Source organism: Rhinoderma darwinii, chromosome 5 (genome assembly GCF_050947455.1).
Source record: "Rhinoderma darwinii isolate aRhiDar2 chromosome 5, aRhiDar2.hap1, whole genome shotgun sequence".
Taxonomy (NCBI): domain Eukaryota; kingdom Metazoa; phylum Chordata; class Amphibia; order Anura; family Rhinodermatidae; genus Rhinoderma; species Rhinoderma darwinii.
This window is the reverse complement of record NC_134691.1, coordinates 82,389,523-82,413,672: the sequence shown is the minus strand read 5'-3', so window position 1 is coordinate 82,413,672 and position 24,150 is coordinate 82,389,523. Positions and strand designations below refer to the sequence as shown.

General features: G+C 39.8%; 1 protein-coding gene across 2 annotated transcripts in view; it reads right to left on the bottom strand.

The window, feature by feature from the left end:
• The window catches only part of TOX (thymocyte selection associated high mobility group box), a 253,276-nt gene that overhangs the window by 57,458 nt on the left and 171,668 nt on the right, over positions 1 to 24,150 (bottom strand). For both annotated transcript variants that reach the window (XM_075828315.1, XM_075828316.1), the window contains one exon: positions 5,863 to 6,141. In XM_075828315.1, the coding sequence (XP_075684430.1) occupies positions 5,863 to 6,141 (279 nt within the window). The remainder of the gene's footprint in view (positions 1 to 5,862; positions 6,142 to 24,150) is intronic.

Here is a 24,150-nt window from a genome sequence, read left to right as displayed (position 1 = left end):
CTCCATCCTGCTGGCCGTCAACCGTATGAAGCGGAGGGTGGACACAAGGAGAAGAGAATCTCCTCAGTTTCTTCCTAGCACGAAGGTCTGGCTGTCCTCCAGGAATATTCGACTGAGGGTGCCGTCGTACAAATTTGCTCCCCGGGTTCCTGGGTCCCTTCGAGATCCTGCAGCAGATCAACCCTGTCGCCTAAAAGCTTCAGTTGCCTCCTACCCTCAAGATCCTGAACTCCTTACATGTTTCTCTCCTGAAACCAGTGGTTCTGAACCGCTTTACCAAGACTCCAAGCCCTGCGGTTGCCTCCAGCGGCCCTTCAGACACCTTCGAGATTAAGGAGATCTTGGACACCAAGAGAGTGAGAGGAAAGACTTTTTATTTGGTGGATTGGAGGGGTTTGGTCCAGAAGAGAGGTCCTGCCTACCCTCATTAAGAGGTTTCTCTCTCGATTCTGGTACCAAGAGGAGGGGGGATACTGTAACGTCCGTGGTTGCTGGCCACAAACTCCTTTCATCCAGTCGACGCCCTTCTCTCCAGAGATGTTTGCACATACGGCCATCCTGCTCCACAGTGACCACCAGGGTGCGCTCACAAGCTCAGTCCAGACTTAAGAATCCAGAGCGCACACATGTTGGAGATTGAGCTAATTGCTCCCAGAGCACCCTGGGCTATGATAAGGTCCCAGCCACATCCTCCCACGCCTGAGTGTTGTTGTCGTATTCCATGTTTGTATTGAAAATGGTCCCCTAGTGTTTCCTGCTCCCAGTGTTCCCTGTTCCTGTATCCTGTAACCTGTATCCCTAATGCCGTGCTGAGCTGTAGCCGTGCTGTGCTGTATACCATGCCTGTCCTGCTTCTCCACGCCTGATGTCTACCTGCTGCCTAGTTCCTGCCAAGCCTGCCTTGCTACTGTCCAAGCTGCCATAGGTACCCTATATGAACTATAGACTCTAGCCAGCGCCCTGTTGGCCAGCTGCCATACCGTCAAGGCGGTACGGCCCAGTGGGTCCACAAACCCTACGTGACAGTTGTAATTCATTATTTTGAAAACATTAAGTGAAAGAAACTTAAAGGGGTTCTCTGCATTGAACAATCCCTACTTGTTAGAAGGGACCCTTGACAATAAGCTGATCACAAAGTGTTTCCCTGCTGGGACCCAAGAGATCAGCTGTAATCTGTGGGAAAACCACAAGTGTATAATACTTCTGCAGTGACACCACAGTGGAAAATAAGCATTACACTGTGCCTATTCATATCAATGGGTTGTCTGTGTAATGCAGGACATGACAGTGTCTGCAGAGAGGGAGATGCTCTTTATAACCACTCTCCACTTTGGCCAAGATATGAGGAATCTGAACAGAGGACCCCCATCTATTAATTCAGACTTCCCTATTAGGGTATAGGACAATGGGTTGTCCAAACTGTACAAACACTCTAATCTAGTGTAACGCTGGTGGCTGCCGATCGCCGATATCCGGCTTCCCATAGCAGCCGCCAGCATCTTTTAACTCCTCTCCGGGGATGCCGGCATGTACTGCTCCTGCCCGCTGCTCGCTCCCATAGGGTGCACACGCGCCATGGTGACCTCTTAAAGGGCCAGCGGGCACACCACTACTGAGCGTTGTTGTGTCGAGTTTGACATCTCTGCCAAGTGTCATCTGTGCCAAGTGTCATCACACCAAGTGTCATCACGTTTAGTGTCTGCCATGCCGAGTGTCTGCCTATCTTCTACTCAGAAATACCTTTTACTCCATAATGAAAATACTACACGTTGTAGTGGGATGATTCCCTTACGTGCGTTGAACATTTGCAGTACATATAGAAAAATCTAACTGGCGATCATTACTAAAGTAATTCTAGAATAAAATCCTGCCAACTGCGAAAATCTTGTCTCTTCTGAACTGTGAACTAAAGAAAACAGTACAATGCAACATTTCGTACATTCAATATTCTGAGAGTTTTATCTGAGGACAGAGCATTGCCTCAAGACATATGCAAGACTTAACTTATTCTTACATTTACATAGCTCTGAGTGTTGGTTGGCACTGAAATATTTGTACATACACGCCTAACATGGCATTGTTGGGGGAGACATATGTTTGCTCTAGCATATGCATTTTGTTCTTAGCTGTAAGGTCCTCAAATCTTGTTACTTTGTATCCTGCAGTCTTTCAATTACTTTCTCAGGTTCTTGCAGTCATATTTTTTCTTGCCTATGTTTAATCATAAGCACAAGCTTTTGTCCTTTACTGAGTTAGCATTCCTGCATGACATATGGCAGAGGCATACGTTATTTACTATAGTAGCACGGGAAGAATGTTATAATTGCAGTGAAAATTAGTGCAAATGTACAGAATATACTGCAGGGAGGGTCGTCCATGAAAAAATGTCACTGTATTTGGATTGCAGACAACTAATTAAAATCTAGTATTCTAACACAATTCCATATATCAGATCACTGCACATAGAATGCAATAGTAGAAAATATGTTTCTGACAGATAAATAAAAAGAAAATAGTTATGTTAAAGTGAAGGCTCACCTTTACACATTTTCACATGCAATTGAGATGTTATAAAATCTAATGGATAAGTGTCTATTAGTTGGAACCTCCATTGATTTCTAGAATGATGGAACCCACAATGAATCTCTTTAAAGGGCTTTTCCATTAAATGGAATGTGGACATTGATGTGGGCCCTTTTATTCTAGCGATCAGCACACCACTATTGTTAAGTGTGGCATAAGTCTTTTTTACAGTCAGCGTGAAATATTTAAGTTACGACAAGAACATTCTGTTATATTAAGAACGGAACAACTAAACAGTCTGGAAAGGGGTTACTAGGGAAATTCTAAGAAGCTGGGTCTTCAAACAGAGGACTCGAAATAGTAGTAAATCTTCTCACAAATAGTAGGCCCAAAAAAGTACTGTAAATGTACAGTCAGATGTCACGATTAACAGAACAATACATGTGGATGCAAAATCTACGTCGGAGAAACTCTGCTATGTTTGGCCTTATCCTAAAGAAACAGCAACAACTGATCAAGGAATTCACAAGGCAAGAAAATTAAGCTGCAGTAGTTAAAGTCCTGTCTAAAATTCACAGTGACTTTCTGGCAGGACCTGAAATGAGTAGATCATGCACAACAACCCAACAAAGTCTGACGCGGCTTTTCTACAAAAAAGCAGAGCATGCTGCGGATTTGAAAATCTAAAGCATGTCCATATTTCTCTGCGGTAAATTACATGTGGATATGATTTTGAAAACCCCTTTTACGTGTACTGTACATTGCTGTTAATTTGCGATGCGGAATCTGCACTGCAAATCCGCTGCAATTCTACCACATCTGTATGTGCCCTTAGGAAAATCTGAGTTAATAGAAGGGGGTCCCTTGTTCAGATCAGCTACAAAGATCATCTCTCTCTCTGGGGGACCTAGCACGTCCATGCATTGCACAGACAACCCATTGACTTCAATGGGAAGTATGTAACCCTTTATTTAACCTGTGGTGGCGCTGCAACACATGCATCACGTGCTTCCGGGTTCCCTAACAGTTTACAGCTGATCTCAGTGGGTTCCAGAAGTGAAAAAAATCTTAACATCCCTCAAATAAAAGAAATTGTCCTTAGCAAATCCCTTTAAGGCAGTTCTAAAAAGAAAACAGGGATTTTAGGGATGATAGCAGATTACAAAATTGCATATACTGTTACTAAAAAGTGTTGCAACCAGTTATTAGATTTAAGACGGCACTAACTTTTTGAAATGGGTGAAATGTGCAATGCATACTTGTTTCTTTAATTAATGCAGTAATAATTCATGAGCTTACTCAGGTCCCCATTGACTAATATTATAGTTTGCTTAAAGGTCACAACACAATAAGTTTAGATAGTATAGAGTGAAGCTGGTTTCTACTTATCCTTAGTGCATTTTGGTAGGCATAGGCCCAAGAGAGAGAGAGGTAAGTCGTACAGGTATAATATTTATAGTAGGGATTCAACTAAATAAAGACGCCTTGTCGTGACAGGTGGGCCCACACAATTTGATAAAAATGTGAGCTAGGGACCTGACATTTATAAATACAGTAAATATAGCAATAATGCAATTTAAAATAATAAAAATATTAAATGCACGCATTCATCCTAGTGGCCAGAGGATGCATCTGCATCTTTGTGTTTATTTGCACCACAAAATCAGTGTGACAAATATTTAACAATACTTTACATCTGGAAAAGGAAATGTAATTTGTCATATCACCGTATAAACATGTGGGTAATGAAGGTGCCATTAGACAAGCTCACCAATTTATTTTAGTAATTACTCTACACCAAAATATTTCCATAACTCCTGGGCATCTCTATTAATAACTTCCAGTGGGCAAAATGACAGACAACCTGCACTAAGAGGATACCTGTTATCTGGTTACTATGCCAGACCTCAAGCAGCTTTGGTTAAACTCGTTCAAATTGTGAAGTAAAAAAGAGTTGGTTAGGTAGTCTTTGTGGCATTGTGGGTAAGCACATTATTTTTTTAACATCATGAATGAAGCCAAGATAGAAAAAGAAAAACGTTCTTAAATTCTAGAATCAAGTGAACGAACACACATAGACAATATAAATACATAGAAGACTTCTTAGACATGTTGTTCTTAGGCCTCCTTTAAAGGTGTTGTTCTACCAATAAATATCATATTAATTGCATATACCAATGCTTCTCAAACTGTGGGGCGATTGAGAAGCCCTGGTAAAGCTTATAAAAAATTAACAATGTTTGCCAATTACCTGTTGTTAAAAAAAACAATCCAGTGAACAGTTATGACATTTACTTAGATAGTATGGTGCCACATGGTATTCAAAGTGTATAGCAATGTGTACATCTACCTAGTGAGCGGAGTGCTGGTGGACACATATGCTAGGCTACCCTCCCCACGGCCATTCTCCATAATGATTCTCTGTTTACTGCAGAGCAGCCAATAGAAATAGTTTTATTTCCTGCTTGTCAGGGAAGGAGCAGAGCCTCTGCAGTGGCATGGCAGTATAGCTGAGGTGACACTTTCTCAGCTTGTTAGGTTTGTAAAGCTCTGCATCCTGACAGCAGACATGAACCCTGCACATGCCCACTCAGCCGTTATTGTTTCATTTCATTAAATGGTGGTGGCAGCATCATGCTCTGGTGATGTTTTTTTAGCAGCTGGGACAGGGAGACTGGTCAGGGTTGAGAAAAGATGAATGGAGCAAAGTGCAGATATATTCTTAATGAAAACCTGATCCAGAGCTCTGGACCTCAGACAGGGCCGAAGGTTCACCTTCCACCAAGACAATAACCCTAAGCACACAGCCAAGACAGCACAGGAGTGGCTTAGGGACAACTCTGTGAATGTCCTTGCGTTGCCCAGCCAGAGCCCTGACCTGAACCCAATGAAACATCTTTGGAAATACCTGAAAATGCCTGTCCACCAACGGTCCCCATCCAACCTGACAGAGCTTTAGAGGATCTTCAGAGAAGAATGGCAGAAAATCCCCAAATCCAGGTGTGCAAACCTTGTGGCATCCTACCCACAAAGACTGGAGGCTGTTATTGCTGCCAAAGGTGCTTCAACTAAGTGCTGAGTAAAGGGTCTGAATACTTATGTCAAGGCAATATTTTAGTTTTTCCTTTTCAATAAATTAGCAAAGATTACTAACATTCTGTTTTTACTTTGTCATGATGGGGTATAGAGTGCAGAATGAGGGGGAAAAAAAACTTGATTTTGTTTTATTTTAGCACAAGATCTCAACATAACAAAATGTGAAAAAATTTAATGGGTCTGAAGACTTCTCAAATGCATTGTATTTCTCCATAAGAGGAGATAATATGGAATCCTTCATACCTTTGCTGTATCGTCTGCTTCATCTTCATGGACTGAACTAGATGGTGAAGGTGTGGCAGATTTGCTTCCTGGTGGAGATGGGGAATTGTGTGCAACAGTGTTTCCCCCAATATTTAAACCAAGCTGGGCGCTGAGTTGTGACTGGTTAATTGTAGTTAGCTGACCATGCTGCATCATTGCCGTCTGTCGGATATCTTGAGGCTGGACTCTTGGTCTCATAGCTGCCATTTGTGAGTGAGAAGAATACTGATTCCTGTCTGAGTTCTGCAAATCCTGCATCTGATCAAACAAAAAAAATAATAATCAAAATCACTCCTGCATAGTATACACAATGCAAACACTAGAATATGTGCACATTAAATTACAGACCCATGAGTGCTCCTAAGAATAACACTGAGCCATCATGTCCAGGTTCATTTTTAGAATACCATAATTTTGTTTTCACTTGGTCATGGGAAAACTGGTTTTATTTAAATTACATACTAGTCTCAAAACTGAACAGAAAAATAACATTTACAAAAATTAACTGTATGTATAATACGTCCAATATGGTTCTGGAAAGCTGGTTGTAGATTTACATAACTGGTGGCAATAAAACCTTTGGCGAACAATCAAAATCAGTTATAACCCCCATTTGAGAGCTAGCCTCATCTCGACAATCCTTCTTCATATGCCCTATTAGGGCATATGTACATCAGAGAGGTGGTTCCCCTCTTGTTCTGGCAGAACCGATCCCTCCATTGTTAAAAGGACAGCCATTTATTTGAAACATTTGTTTCAATTGATGTAGATAGTGATTTGAACTGATACAATGTCTCCATGACTACACTGTACATGGCAGAAATCAGAAGGTGACATCTTGTCATCGGAATCGTTCAGTAGTGCAGCCTCTGGCTTTGGGCCTGGCCTGTAGCTTCAAGCACTCATATCTTTGCATAGAAGTGTAGGTCTGCATTAATGTGTCTATTTTTGGATTGATTTAAAGTTTAGATATATTCCTAAACTTAGCAAGTAAAAAATAAGATTGTGTCTTAGTAAGTTTTTAGTTTTACAGTAAAGTGGCTATGTATTGCCTAGATTTCTTCTGAGGATTATACTAGAATTATTTGGCATCTGAGACACCACGAAAAAACTGATCAAGTTAAATAAACTTGTTCAAGCTTCTGTGTCACCCAAAATCCACTTAATAAAACAAGACATTTGCTTGCGGCAAAAACAAACTATTCTATAAATGATTTCTGAACTCATTATAATAATTTTGTACCTACATTTCATCATAAACTACACACTTTCATACATTTTCTAGAGAACTGCATTACATGAATACTATTAAATAAAATGATGTCTGACAAAGGAAATAAGGTATGTATCTACTGCAATGGAGAACATAACAAGAAGAACATGGGGAATAGGTTATTCTTTCATTACAATATTTTCCTTAAGATTAGAAACAAAGGCATTTTAATACTGTAAAATTATATAATACATTTTTATTTGTGTTAGGGAAAAACAATGTTTAAATAAATGTGTTGCTTAGTAGCCCTCGAATATATTTTAAGTAATTATTTGGCCATATCGAAAAAGAATAGATGTATACAAATAAGGCTTTCAATTTGAATATATTCAATGCATTTAAATGGGAGGTTTACCTTTGATGAATGTGTAAGATCCTGTATTATGGAATTGCAATGAGCGCCTTCAGAAAATTGAGAAGCAGAGTTTTAGAGAATTTTAAATCTGCTTCACAGTAGCCTATAGTCTGTGAATGGGACAGTAAACAGCCAATGTCTGCATACTGGTTGATAGTGACGCCACTGGGAACTTAAATTCCCCCCAACTACCCTAAATGTTATCAGATGCACCCAATAATAATGAGAAAGATTCTGATAACAATACTAGGAACAGGTAACTGTTATTTAAGGGGTTGTCCACCTTTTTTTTAGAAGGGTCCACTGCCAGTAATTTGATAGGAGGCTGTCTTGTTTTTGGGACCTTAGCGATCAGCTGTAATCTATGGGAAAGACATCAAGTGTATTCTGCTACAGCGCCACCATAGAGGAAATGAAGCATTACACAGTGCCAATTGATATTAACTAGGTATCTGTCTAATAAAAGAATAAAACGGTGTTTTCCAGAGTGAGGTATTCTCTTGTAGCGGATTTCTGCTCTCTCTCTCTGAATGGGGTTCCCAATCTATTTAGCCAGAATGCCTTAATATTGTATTTAAAATAGGTTCACTGAACCAGACAACCCATTTTTACATAAAAAGTGAAAACTATTCTCTTACTGGGTTATGCAGACAGCTAATAGTGAAATGCTCTCCTTACTCTCTGCACACTTCTTAACATACTTGAAGGGGTGATATTGAGAAGACAACCCCTGTCTATATGCCCTTTGGGGCATATGATTGTCTAACAGCCAGAAAGGAAAGCTGCTAAGAAAAAGTTCTGGTGGATTCAGTCTGGGCAAGTTTTACACGGTTGCCCATTCAATGTGTAGCTGGTGGCAACTTCCTCCGTAATACCAGCTAATCGCTGAGGGTTTCAAGAGCTGGACTCTTGGAGATAAGATGATTGTCGAGACATCTTCCTCTTAAGAAAGGGGAGTCTTCTTTTAAAGTGTTTGGCTTCATGTTGATAGCTTGAAATTTCTCTACATCTCTCCATAGATCTATATGGTATCTTCCCTATAGAATTAAAGTCTGGATTTGGAATATGTGGTTGCTGACAGTTGTTTTTGTTGCTATTTAGTCTTATTATCTAGTGACCTGGCTGTAGAGTATATCCGCAGGAATCTACACCTGACAAGCAATGTAAAGTGAAATAAAGAGGTCAATATTTAAAGCCAATGAACATATCGCTATGGTGCTTTCTAGTAATACATTAAATGATATGCTGTACTACGTAACCACAGTAGTGGATAGTGGATTTCATCACTAAAAAATTCTGGTCAGATCAGCAGTAATTGTTTACAAGACTAGTCCGACGTTCTGCCATTTGTGGTCCAATGTGAAACATTTAACCATTTGATGTTTTGTCTTACCTGTGATATTGGAGGCAAGCTGTTCTGCACCTTGCCATATTCATTTCATGGAGGGGATATAAAGAAACTTACCGGTAAGGCAAGCAAAAGCTATTATATATTATATATCCAATACCAATGCCTTTTAGAATCCCAGCTAGGTCCCTAGTGAGTTCTATACATACAAATATATATATTATATATATATATATATATATATATATATAAAATTCCCTTGTACTATCCTAGTAGTCTTATATCGGGGGGGGGGGGGGATCTGCTCTGCGGCAGATTACTAAATCCTGTTGTGATCGCTAAATCACTTTACTGTAGTCTCTGTGTGTCATTCACCATGTAGGATTACTAGCCTGTAAATTCACAGCAGCCCTTACAGAACACGCAGTGTATAAAAATAAATACACCAGTTTTACTCCCAGCCAAATATGTTCACTTGCAAAGCTATCATTATCTCTGCCTCTAGCAGACAATCTATATCAAAACAGTTGTACACATAAAACTCTAACTACATCTTGACTGAATCTTTTTTGATCCAGCTGTTTTACTGAATAGCAGTTGGTGAACAGAGAGCAAGAACATGGGTAGCCCTCGGGCCCTGCTTGCTAATGTTACTCACCAGCTGCTGCTTTCTATGGTGTTAGCAGGCAAGACCTGGATGAATGCCAGCTTCAGCAAGAGCAAGGGACAGTGAAGCATCTTTGAAGCCCTTTCATTTACCCCTGTCTGTCATCGCTTGACACTGAACGTTGTTGAGTATTGTCCCCAAGGCTACTAAAAAGATCATGGTAGAGCGGCACTGAGATCAGACTGGACCCCACTGTAGGAATTAACTGCTTGGGGGAAAAGCTTTGACGAATAAAGAAAAATAAAGCAGTTCCAACGTATGTCATTAGAGGTGATTTATCATTCCAACAGGTGATAGACTGTATAATCCACGTGTAATTGCAGGAACTTATGCATTACTATGCAGGGCCTACAATGGGAGTAGGTAGATCTACTATATGACTGAACTAATATTACTGAATGGACAAATGTGTTATTAGAATTGGTAACATTTAATATACAGCAAAACAGGTCATTTTTTATTTTGATTTTTTTTTTAACATTTACTTAATTGGCCTTTGAAAATCATTGAATTCACTGAAGTGACAATTGAGTAAAATATACCTTTTATTATAGTAACTCGCTAAAAACAGGGGTAACACACCACTGTGAAAAAAGCCCCACCGTGTATATTAAAAAGTGTATTAAACAATAGACACTGAGTAATTGAGATAAGTATATCTCAGTGTTTGTATAGATATTCACCGGAATCAGCATTTGACCTGGGCACAACAATAGTACGAGCCCCAAGAACACACCAGAGTCCGTGATCAAACACCGGAGTCTCCTGGTGCTGGGTCCACTACAATGCTACTGTCCCCTATGCAACAATCCCACATACAAAAACGACCCTATGCGTTTCAAATACTCATCCTCAGGGGTCTGTATCTTGGTCACTCTGGCCTAATTACCAGCGATAAATATTCAGCAGCAGATATTCTGCTGTGCATCACGGAAGGATGCTCGCGTCGATGTCAGCGGCATACTTCATTTCGGGCACTGAGTTGTTATAAACACCAGACTCCACCCCTCGTACTTGGCGGCGCTGTCCGAACTAACCAATCACAGCGCCCCCTGAATTCGTGACGCCTGTCCATGTGACTCCCGGCCGTCAGCTGACAGCCCGGAACCATCATCGACCGCATCAGAACGAACACGCAGGCGCAGTGGAAGCCACGGACACATCGCCCATGCTGCCAAGAAAGAGCAAGGTAAGAGCAGAACGATATAGAATATAGGATATATCTTGCGGGTCAGTTCCACACCGCAAGTGGACTACCTTAAACCAACTCTTTAACTGTAACCACATATTGGATAGATAAGTGCGGTGTCCCTCACATTATGAAGTTTAGATTAAAAACCTGTTGCACACGACCTAGTCAGTTGGCCATATCAATCAGAGTGCACTACGCAAACACTGCCTTTGAAAATCATTGGAAGGCATTTTTTTTTAATTTTAGAGATAATTATTCTTATACCAGTCCTCAAGCAATGTAAATTTCATCACTACAAGAACAATAGTATGGACAGCAAGACGACTAAAACAATTAACTCTGGATGGTCTTCGTTCCAAAATATGATGGAATTTATATCAATAAAATAAAAACAGATAGACATTTAGATGACCTTAACCTTCCTCAGTGTCTAATACAAAGTGTTTTAATATCTGACCCTATGAACAGATTGGATTACTTGTAATTTATATTTTTTTTAGTCCCGGTTGACTATGATTTTATGATCTGACATTTCTACCAAGGGTGTAAATGTGGGGTTGATATGGGCTCCCTGAAGAGCTGGTATGAACCTGCATAGGGCTCCTGCTCCCTACAGGCCCCTCAACATTACCAACATGGTAAGGGGGAACAGGAGGTCAAATTGCCACTCTTAAAATGTACCTCCAATGATAATGCCAGCCACGTCTCTTACCTGAAATGTTTAGATGGCAGAGGCGATTGGGGGAGCGGATGGTCCGGTTGCTTAAGCAAATATACAACACCAGGCCCTACTCTCCTGATAAAAGGGTTGTGGCGACGTAAAAATAGCACTAGATTGACATCTGTTTTTTAATTTCGCTATAAGACCCTCTTAGCTTTATTTAAGGTCCTACTTTGCACAATATTTTTGAATGTAGTAATTTTTTGTTACAAACAAGCCAAAGATCTACTAAAGTTTAACAGAAATGCAAATCACCCAAAGAAAACGTGAAAATTCATTCAAACTCCATGTAGATAGTCACATTATTTAGACTTTAACCTGACATCACTGCATGGCAACAATGCCAACTGTAGCACTTCGCCATCTGAAATTTGTTAATTTAACAATTGTTGCTTCCCATTGACCAATAAGGCTCTGACTGACATAGCAAACAAATATGAAAAAAAGAGAAAAGCAATAAACAAAACTAGAAGGGATATAGAAGTACATCATTTTTGGCGCATAAGGAAACCCTATTTTATTATGCAAAGTTAGGAGAATCTGCCCTGTCCTCCAATTCTCCAACACTATTTTGATTATACTGAGCTTTTCTTTGAAAAGTATAAATGGACTTTGATCTTCCTTCATAAAATATATTTGCTGGAGTGGGTTTCAACATAAACTCTGCAGATAGCACACATCTCCGTCTATACACTTAAATATAAATAAAAGAGCATACAATGTCATTTTCTTTACAGTGCCTTTTATGCTTTCATGTTTTATATGAAAGGGTAAAGGTCTAAAATCTAATCAAAAAAGTCCTTGACTGCTATTCACCTTCATTATAATAACATTCTCCTTAAACCAACATAATCATGAGCAGTTATTAAAAGGGTTAAAACATATTAAACGTCAAACAATTTCCCTTGATTTAAAGTTCTAAAAAAGAAACAGAATAGGCTTTCTTTCTGAATTATTTAAATCTTTACTGACTGATCGGTGAACCATGAAATTAGAAAAATGTCATTGTTAAAAGGGCTCTTTACTTCTTATAAAACTTTAGCTTAAAACTATGAACTTGAGGCCATTTGAAGAAATGGGATTTTATCCATAATACATGCTATTTAGAGATTAAAGGTTGCTGTAATTAAAACTTTCTCCTGCAAATAGTCGATAATATATTATTACACAAGGAATCTGTATATTTAGCTAATACTTTTCTATGGCAGTTTTGTAATACTGTAACAGTGTCCACTAATTTATTTGCGCTCGTCAAGCAATTAGCATTTTAAGACACTAATTTTACCACATGTAGGTAAATAATGAGCTAATCTATTAATTATTCGCTCTCTCCCGTTTCTCTTAAACTAATTTTAATTGTCAGGAGAAAAGCGGCAAACACTTAGCCGAGTGATACTAGAATTAGCTTATTGATTTTCATATTGTTAGATTTTATGAACTGTGCAGATAATTTACCCCTCACTGCAGACCCGACTGTGCGATACCACGACTATTGACACTTTTTATCCCTTGGCGCATGGTAAACAATGTTAAAAGTTGGCTATATGTATTATGTCTAATCTCAATAAAGAGGATAAGAAATAAGGGAGATTTGGAAAAATAAGTGCGATTAAAAAGATGGAGGAGATGGCACTGGCAAAAAATCAGGTCATTGGTTACATTACTAAACCAGCCTTAAAAACTTGACAGCTGTGATCTAACCTCTGGAAGATGTATTTATCAGATCATCTGATGGAACATCTAAATTTTATTTAAAAGTATATTTTCACTGTAAAGTGCCCCCCCCCCCCCCCCACGATGTTAGACATTTATGGCATATACACAAGGCATTGAAGTCTATGGGAGACTAAGCAGTTTCCAAAACTTCCATAGGTTTTAAAAGACTTCAATGGAGAGAGCTGGCCACCTGCCATTTAGCATTTTGGCCACCTCTCCATTTAGTTTCCTCCTCTATATGGCCACCTTGACTTGAAGAACACTCAGGTGTTCCATTCTCCTGATCTTTGGGAGATCCAGAGTTGGGACCCCCACCTATGAGGCATTTATGGCATATACTATGGGAAAAAAAACGTTCATCATGCAAACAATGTAAAAGTAACGTAATAGCTCTTTTAATTGTTGTGTAATAAATTATACACAGTTTCCCTATGATGAAGCTGCCGCCTTATGACTATATCGGTTCAGCATTGTCATTCGTGCATTCTACGGACCCAAATCCCCATCCACTTGGCAGTAATCTGATAAATATACCCACAGTATAAGTATGCCAAATACTGTAGGGGAATTTATAAAAAATAAAAAAAAGTCTATGCCAGTTTCCTAGCGTAGAGTCAGAATTTTGCACAAAATTTGAGTGACTTTAAAAAAAAAAAGTGGGTGGGATTTAGGGGAAGGACCACCCACAGCCGAACACATTTACTTTAATTTATGCCAAAAACTGGTGTAAATTATAGGGTAAATCTTCACCAGCTCTGAACTGGTAGAGATTTCCCTTTCTAGGGATAGCTGAAGATGCTAAAAATGTATTCATAAATGTATTATATCTTACTCCAGTGGCCTTCATTCTTGGCGTATGAAATGCTATTCTAAGTAAATCTCCCCTATGACCTTATGATTACAAGTGATCCCACCATGCTGAAATGGGGTGAGCCATATTTAGACCCAGAAAGGATTTGTTTCCCTTTACAAAAGGACAAATTGACAACTACACTTAGAGAGGACCAGGCACCTCTCCTGACATCCTTATTTTAGTAAATACTTGTATTCCCCATGAAATAAGAGTTCTGGAACATATTTTCCTAGAACTCTGTGTTGTGTCATTCCTCTGTTTATTCCTCCTAGAAATGTATGAATAAATTGATAACTGGGTGTTACCATTCCCCTTGCTAATGGTGCGTGTCCCTACACACACTGACTCGGTCGGCCCTGATTGGACATTGTCAGTCTGTGTAGGGACCCCCCCAACTGGTTACACACAATTGTTAATTTATTCATAAATTTCTAGGAGGAATAACCGAGGAACAGCACAACGTAGAGTTCTAAGAAAAGATGCTCCACAATTGTTGTTTCATGGGGAATACAATTATTTACCAAAACAGACATGTCGGGGAAGGTGCCAGGTCCTCTTTAAACGAATACATAGATCTTTATGGATTTGCGTCTTCTCCAGCCTTACTATGTAACTATGATAAACAGGTTTGATATTAAACTACATTTACATAAAAATAATATTTGCTCGGTTTACTCAATGGCATTGACAATTTTATATTCATAGAAACAGGGAATGTTCTTTATTTCATGAGAAATGCCTCAGCAGCGGTATTACCACTAGTTATTTTTCTGCCGGGAGTCTGACAAGTGTTGTACATTGACTTTACCGATGTAAGGAAATGATGCATATTAATACACATAATTGTTCACATTTACTTCAAACAAGACTTTGATGAATCAGCGGGTTGTGTAGATGAATATAGATAAATGACTTTGGTGTCAGATGGCACTTTCACTATGTGCAGAGTACAAAGCAAGTACTAAAAACCTTATATGGGGCTTTGATTGAAAATCTGCAACTGCTTAAAATGTTGCTATTGCAAGCAAAAAAGAGGTAGTAAGCGTCAGCACATCCATTCATGTATCCATTAAGTTACAAGAATCCTGATGATTATTTGGTCCATGTAAGAAATCTCCCTACAGTAAGTAGGCCAGGATTATATTTTAACCCCTTTTCGACCGACTACTGTAAATATACATTGACATACCATACGACAGCGTATTTTTAGCCACATATCTGGCAGTCAAGGTGCATAGTCCACACATATAGGTGCTGGGTATAAGTTTAGAAAGGGACAATATAGCTACAACAGTTTGTCACACTATACAGAGAGGAATTAGAGGAGTACGTTTTGGGGGACATTCATTGGCTGAATCCAATACATTGACGAGGAAATTGGAACAACCAAGGAAAAGTGTGTTTTTTCTATTTCTGTCTATTTTCCATATACGAGGATTTCAAAGGGAAACGTATATATTTCTTCCATAAGAAATACAATATATCTCCTACAAAAAAAGAAAACACTGTGTGAGGTAATGGAACTGCCCATTTGCTTAATTCACTATATAAAAAATTGTTCTATCTATCTATCTATCTATCTATCTATCTATCTATCTATCTATCTATCTATCTATCTATCTATCTATCTATCTATCTATCTATCTATCTATCTATCTATCTATCTATTATTACAAAGAAGAAAAACCAGCACGCAGGTGAGCTCCAGTGTGCACGCTGTCGATGGAATATCTAATCCAGCATCAATATGGTCAAGGAGGACACAGCACCACGGAGGCTTTTTAGCAGTGTAAAAAAGTTGCCATACATCAAAAAAAGTGCATACAGAGCTGCAACGTTTCAGTAGGCAAACCCACCTTTGTCAAGCATGCAGGAAAATCCGCAGCATAATACAGTAGCAGCAAAGTGGATGAGATAAAACAAATCTCATCCATACGCTGCGTAAATACTGAGCGGAAAAACTGCTCAGAAATTGACCTGCGGTGCAGAATTTTATTCAGCAGCATGTCAATTGTATTTCCATAAATGCCGCTTATTAGTTGCGGGTTTTCCCCATTGAATTCAATGGGGAGGTAAAATCTGCAACAAATAGCAGCAGTGGCGTAGCTAAAGGCTCATGGGCCCTGGTGAAAGAATTCAGCTTGGGTCCCACTACCCCTCCCCAACACCACCAGACCCCTGCCCGCACCTATGCCCGGCTGCCTTGCCCAACAGTCTCCATGGATGCCCCCACAGTATAATGCCCCCATAGCTGCCTCCATGGTATAATGCCCCCATAGCTTCTCCCACACAGTATAATGTGCCATAGTATAATGCTCCCAATAGCTACCCCCTCACAGTATAATGCCCCCATAGTATAATGCTCCCCATAGCTGCCCCCCTCACAGTATAATGCCCCCATAGTATAATGCTCACCATAGTTTCCCACACACAGTATAATGCTCCCCATAGCTGCCCCCTCAGAGTATAATGCTCCCCATACAATATAATGCTCCCCATAGCTGCCGCCTCACAGTATAATGCCCCCATAGCAGCCCCTATATAGTATAATGCCCCCCATAGATGCCCCCACAGTTTAAAGCCCCCCATAGATGCCCCCACAGTATAATTCCCACATACAGTATAATGCCCCCATACAGTAGAAGGCCTCCCATACAGTATAAGGCCCTCCTTAGCTGCCCATACAGTAAAATGCTCCCATAGCTGCCACCATATCAGCCCCCTACCATACCCAGTATAATGCTCCCATATGTGCCTAATAAGAAAAAATAACATAATTACTTACCTATCCCCGTTCCCACGACAGGTGGAGGATCCTTCTCCTCCGGTCTGTGCTATGAGTGACTCGGCGCAGGCAGGCGCGATGACGTCACAACATCGCGCCTGCCTGCACCGAGCCGCTCACGGCAGAGTTAATGTGGGGCAAGGAGCCGCCACTCTTGCTCAAGAATTCAATTCAACTGTATCTGCATCCTAAGGATGCAGATGCAGTTGGAATTGGGACCAGTGGCAGTCACATGGGATAAAACATCATTCCAGGAGGCCGGCCTGGATGATGTTAGAGGGCCAGCCTCCTGGGATGACGTTTCATCCCATGTGACCGCTGCTGCAGTCAATCACAGGCTCCAGCGGTCTCCTGGGATGAGACATCATCCCAGGAGGCCTGCTCATTCTTTTTTTCGCAACTGACATTCTGGGCGAAAAACTGCATCACAGTTTGGTGCGATTTTTCGCCCGAAATTCCCTGTGGCCACCGGGGCGGATACCAGATACCGCGGCCCGGTACCAAATGAACTGCAGCCCGATATTGGTCCATGGCCCGGTGGTTGAGGATCACTGTATCTATCTATGTATCTATCTATCTATCTATCTATCTATCTATCTATCTATCTATCTATCTATCTATCTATCTATCTATCATCTATCTATCTATCTATCTATCTATCTATCTATCTATCTATCTATCTATCTATCTATCTATCTATCTATCTATCTATCTGTTTGTAATACATATCAAGTGTTTTCCTCAGTTAATTAAGATGTTAAGTAGCTTCATTAACCTTTTCATGAGCCTTTATGACTTGGACAAAATTCCACCTTTTAAAATAAAGAGACACTCACTTCTGCCACTAACTCTATTCACATATGTTTTGTGACTTTTGATTAGATCAGATCCTAACGGCACCTGAACCCCGTTGACTAATAAAAGGGTCAGTCAGGGTTCCTCTGTGGCTACTGTCATTTTCATGGCAAGAATAGAGCACCACTTATGTAGGCGAAATCAAACAGCATTGTGGATGGAGGCTCAGACGCAAATGTGAACTCTTAAGAACAAATTTGAAACCAATTTGAGTACAACACTCATTGAGTCATTGTCTGATTTGGCAAATTTCATAGTAAATGTCCAGTTCTTAACAGATCCAGCATTTTCCAGCAAAATGCATATATATGACATCATCATTGGCAGTTTGGGTTGCTCTTAATGTTAAGTACGTAAAGCATTGGCATTTATCGGTCATATGTCTACAATATATGTTAATAGAAACTCCCTATGACTACACACGGAACAGCCATACCATTGCTACATTATTCTATAATAAAAGTGTTTTATCTATGTAATACTGCTGTAAGTGACCAGCAAATAGTAACATATGGCTGAAGCTTAGAAGTGCTCATTTTAATTGGGTCATTGGAGAAATGCATTTGCAACCTTTTAAGCTGGGAACACTAATTAGATTTGTGTATGCAGAATCATTCTTCACAAAAAATACATTTCTAGAACTAATACAGTCTTTTTACTATTACTCCGAATTGGACTTCTTTGAATTTCACGTTGTTACACCAGATTCCAGGATGTTATAATGTGCTTTTAATCTCTGAAATTGCTATGTTGACAGAGACATTTATAAACATCGGCGATGTGAATTAGGCAAGTAAATTAGATTTTCGAGATGATGATTGGCATGACAAATAGTGGATATTCAAATAATTCACAGTGAAGCAAACAATGAATCTTCCTCTAAGCAAAGATTATATGAAACTTCATTTATCCTGTGTGACCAGCGAGCAAAGGTTGGACTTTAATGAATGGAAAGTAGCAGTGAGGTCAGTTTTTAAAAGCCTCCCAAGCTGAATGTCTGACATCTCCGAACATTAAAACAGCCAGCATGGTAATTATTGTTTTGGCGGTCAATGGAAGTCAGTCTGTGGCTTCAGGAGTATAAAATAAGCATTACAATAAGGAGAAAACGGAGACGACACTTATTGTTTTTTTTTACTATTGTTGCACTCAAGGGAATATATACTATACTTGGTTTATAAGTGGGTGTATTTATGAAAGAAAAGACTATTTGGAGCAGAGTACTTGGCTGTTCTGTATTTTGGCAAGTATTGCATCATTAGTTTAGGTGCAGGCCACCATACTGCTGAACATCAATACAAGGAAACTTCACTGTGGACCCCTTGGAGGAATTAATTAACTTTTCACTGCCAGTTTCTGGCATGGAAAAGTCGCAAATGCATCCAAAGTATCAATTTGCGAAAGTTGCATCTTTTGATGCATTTACACCTCCCATGCCAATTTTCTAAAGAGTAGGCAGGGCTTAGCAAAACGGGGGCATGGTCTGCTACGGCCCGACAAATTAACTACAATTGAAAGTAGAAACTGGCGTAAATTATAGTGGAAATCTGGCTCGTAACTTCCGTAGACAGCCAGAGATGCACCTAATTTAATAAGAGGTGTGCGCCTCTAATTAACTTAAGCGATTCTTACTCCAGCTATCTTTATCTTAAGCCCGGTGCATGAAAGGCCAGTCTTAGGGCTCATGCACACATCAGTTATTTTCATCCGTGTGCTATCTGTTTTTTTTAACTGATCCATTCATTTCCATGGCGCCATGCACTCAGGCATTTTTTTTTTGTTGCGGATCTGTGCCTGATCCGCAGAACTCAGAGGAGGTCCTATTGTTCTCAGTTTTTGCAGATCTGTCGTCAATTCTATTCAATGGTCCATTAAAAAAACGGATCTCACATGAAAGCCATCCATGTGCAGTCTGTGTTTTGCAGATCCATTTTTGCGGCCGTTTAAAAGGACAAGGATTTGTGCATGTGGTCTTAATAAATCTCCCCCATACTCCTTCTGCTGGATCCTATTAAATGTATACACTCCATACTGCAGAAGGTGTCATGCTATGGAAGAAGGAGGATATATAAGGCTTTATGAGATCTCCTGATCGTTAGACCCTTGATAAGTATGGTTAAGATAAGTGGGTGGGATATTAACTACATATGAGAAGAAGTAAAAAAAAGGATGCTCCTATTTGTTTCCTTGAAGAGGGAGATAACTGTGATGTCAGGTGGTTGATATTTTATCACTAGATGGAAGAAAATCCTCCGCACTGAGGCCATGGTTTGTTGATACAGCCAATATAGCAATGGGGACCATACTGCAGGAGTAGACAAAGAGGTGACATCTATAATTTTTTTTCGTGTTCCATGCCAATTGAAATTCATTTTTAAGCAATTCAAACAGATTTGTAGGCAGACACCTGACTTCATCTTTTACATATCACAATATGGGAAATTGTTCATGAATGTTTTTAATAAAGAAAAGTATGTACCATGTAGGTCCCAAAAAAATCACAAGAATTTTATGGGGACTTTTCTCATGTCTCCTTTCTCTCTAGATATAGCAAGTCCCAGAAGCTCACAACTGTATTTTAAGAAATTTAATGGTGAGCTTTTGGTGGAATTCTCTCCTTACAATACAACAGTCAATGCAAATACATATAAGAAATAAAATTGAAGAAGGCTGTTCATCGCAAGAGACTGGAATAGCTGTCCCATGTTCTGCTGCTTTTGAATGACAATTCCTGGTCACACACTGATGGTGATAAATTTAGGTCTTTCATCTCTAGTGTGATGATGGCTTTAAAAAAATATGCAGAAAAGGCCTACATGATAAATATTTTTCTGGAAAATATGTATTTTTATTTTAAAGGGAGCAGATGGATCTGACAAGTAAATAGAGCATACAAGCCTATTGTATCTGTAGCTAAGAATAGGCATTATGCACAATGTTGGGTACAAAAAGTACAAGGGCATGTCTATCTTAAAGAGGCTCTGTCACCAGATTATAAGTGCCCTATCTCCTACATAATCTGATCGGCGCTGTAATGTAGATAACAACAGTGCTTTTTATTTTAAAAAACGATAATTTTTGAGCAAGTTATGAGCGATTTTAGATTTATGCTAATTAGTTTCTTAAAGACCAACTGGGCGTGTTTTTACTTTTGACCAAGTGGGTGTTGTGGAGAAGTGTATGAGGCTGACCAATCAGTGACCAATCAGTGTCATACACTTCTTATTGTTCCAGCCCAGCATGACCCACAGCACAGTGTGATTGTGCAGTGAAAGAAGCTGGGCTGGAACAATGAGAAGTGTATGAGGCTGATTGGTCACTGATCGGTCAACGTCATACACTTCTTCTCACAACACCCAAATTCAGGTGTTTCATTCAGTCCTATTGCCACAGGTCTATAAAATCCAGCACCTCGCCATGTAGTCGCCTTTACAAACATTTGTGAAAGAACGGGTCGTTCTAAAGAGCTCACTGAATTCCGTTGTGGTACTGTACTAAGATGCCACCGTTGCAACAAGTCAGTTCATGCCACCTCTTCCCTCCTAGATATTCTACCATCAACTGTGAGTGGTGTCATTGCAAAGTGGAAGCATTTAGCAACCACAGCAACTAAGCCACGAAGTGGCACACCACGTACATTTACAGAGTGGGATCTTTGAGTGCTGAGGTGGATATTGCATAACAGTCACCAACGCTCTGCTGACTCAATAATTAGAGTTCCAAACCTCCTTTGGCATTAACATCCGCACAAAAACTGTGCCCCAGGAGCTTCATAGCATGGGTTTCCATGGCAAGGCAGCTGCATGCCAGCCTTACATCACCAAGAACAATGACAAGTGTCCGATGGATTAATGTGAAGCATGCCGGCTCTGGACTCTAGAGCTGTGGAAACATGTTCCGTGGAATGATGAATCACACTTCTCTATCTGGCAATCTGTTGGATGAGTCTGGGTTTGGCAAATGCCAGGGAAATGTAACCTGCCTGACTGCATTGTGCCAACTGTAAAGATTGGGGGAGAAGGGATAATGCCTTGGGGTTGTTTTTTATGGGTTGGCCTAGGCCCCTTAGTTCCAGTAAAGGGAAATCTTAATGCTGTAGCATACCGAGATATTTTGGACAATTGTATGCTTGCAACTTTGTGGTAACAGTTTTGGGAAGGCTCTTTTCTATTTCAGCATGATTGTGCCCCAGTGCACAAATTAAGGTCCATAAAGGAATGGTTGGGTGAGTTTGATGTGGAAGAACTTGACTGGCCCGCACAAAGCCCTGAACTCAATCCTATCAAACACCTTTGGGATGAACTAGAACGGAGATTGCAAGCCAGGCGATCTTGTCCAACATCGGTGTCTGACCTCACTAATGCTCTTCTGGATGATGGTCAAAAATTCCCACAGACACACTCCAAAATCTTGTAGAAAGACGTCCCAGAAGAGTGGAGGCTGTTTTAGCTGCGAAGGGTATCCTAATTCCATATTAATGCTTATGGATTTACAATGGGACGTCATAAAAGATCCTGTATGTAATGTGTAGGTGTCCCAAAATTTTGTCCATTGGGGTGTATGTGTGTATACATATATATATATATACATACAGAATAGGCTGAGAGAGAACGATACAGCTTCGATGTACACAGGATACATGGAAGCGGTATCGTAAAAAGTAAAACATTTTTTAAATAAAACTCAATTAGAAAAGTGAGTTAAAACACATATCAGATTTAATAATAATAATAATAATAATAATAATATAAAAAATTCCATTCAAAGGTGTACAAAGCCTTTTAAAAAATAAAGTATATGTTTAATGCATATGGTTTTTGTCTTGATGGTGTGAGATTGTATTGAAATACTATCATAACAAATTATATAACTAAACACAATTGAAAATAAAGTAAGAGTGGTTACATCTGTAAGTAGGACATGATACAATAAGTATAGGGATCATAACCAATTCTACAGTATTTTTGTTTTGGCATTTATAAAATCTCCTAATCATTAGAGCCTGTTATGTTGCAAATTAATTTTGTGCAGTGTAATAGATAGAATTCTGGTTTATTTCATGAACATATAATTATACTAACAGAAATAATTTCTAGAACAAGTTGACACGCATAGCTGAGGAGAAATGCACAAAGTCAAACCGTTAAGAAATATGTTAAGCATCAAAGAATGTTAAACATCTAATAAAAATTGGAATTATTCCAGATCTGTATATGATAAAGATATGTGAAATAAAATGATCATAGTTTAAACTATATATACATTATATATACACTCCTCAACTTTGAAATTGCAACACCAAGAAGGAAAAGTTTTGGAATTGTGGAAATCCCAGGATCGATAGACATGTTAATGATATGCAAATTATACAAAAATGGAAATAAAATATTCCAAACATCTTGATTTATTCAGTATCGAGTATGAGCTAGCTCACACGCAGAAATACACACACTTACATGACTTCGAATTCTATCAATGAGGTTATTAATGGTTGTCTGAGGAATGTTATTCCAAACTGAATGCACTTGGACACGAAAATCATCAAGATTGGCTGCTGGCAGCTCCCTTTGCAATTGCCGACCAATGACGTCCCAGATGTGCTTGATGGGAGACAAGTCCGGAGATGCTGAAGGCATGGTAGCACATTTAGGTCACGCAGGTGGCTCACAATAGCATTAGCAACATGCGTCCTGTTAAAAAACGGCTTCTGGGACACTTTGGAGAAATGGTCGTACCACTGATTCCTTGATCAAATCAATGTAACGCCGAGCTGTTACTGTACCTAAAATGAAGACTAGACGGGTCCGGTTACCGTACATTATGCCACCTCACACAATAATCCTGGGAGTAGGGCCGGTGTGATATTCCCTTGTGAATGCCTCTTCATGGCGTTGCCCACGTGGTCTCTAGACTAATCCCGGGCTATCATTGCATCCGAGACAAAAGCAGGACTCATTGCTGAAGAGGATAGACCTCCATTCCAGCCTCCATTGCTGACTTGCTTTCCATCATAATAGCCTTTGAGAGCGGTGGCGTATTGTCGACACCTGTAGCTGGACGTCTGGATCGTAGCCCAATGTTGTGCAAACGCTTTCTGATAAGTTTGTGTCAACACTGGCTGCTGCCGGAGGCTTGGGATGTGACGTCCAATTTCACTTGCATTACAGAATGGATCACTATGCGTTATTCTTCCAATCAGACGATCCGTCCGTGCAGAGGTTCGCCTCCACACACCCCTTGCTGTCATTCCCATTCATTGTTATTCTCACAACCTCCAGGACACGCAAAGTTGAAAAGTGCTGACATCTCGGCCTAGGCACGTAGTGATCTGCCGGAGTGATAAACCAAGATCTCTCAGTTCAACGATTCTGTCCATTTCAGTTTGCAACAAGTGGCGATAACTGGCACGTCGACGAACAGGAGGCATCGCAAAATCATCCCCCACCGCTTGATTTTTGAGATTCATTGTGGCTAAAAAACTTTGCTTTCAATCTGGTTTATG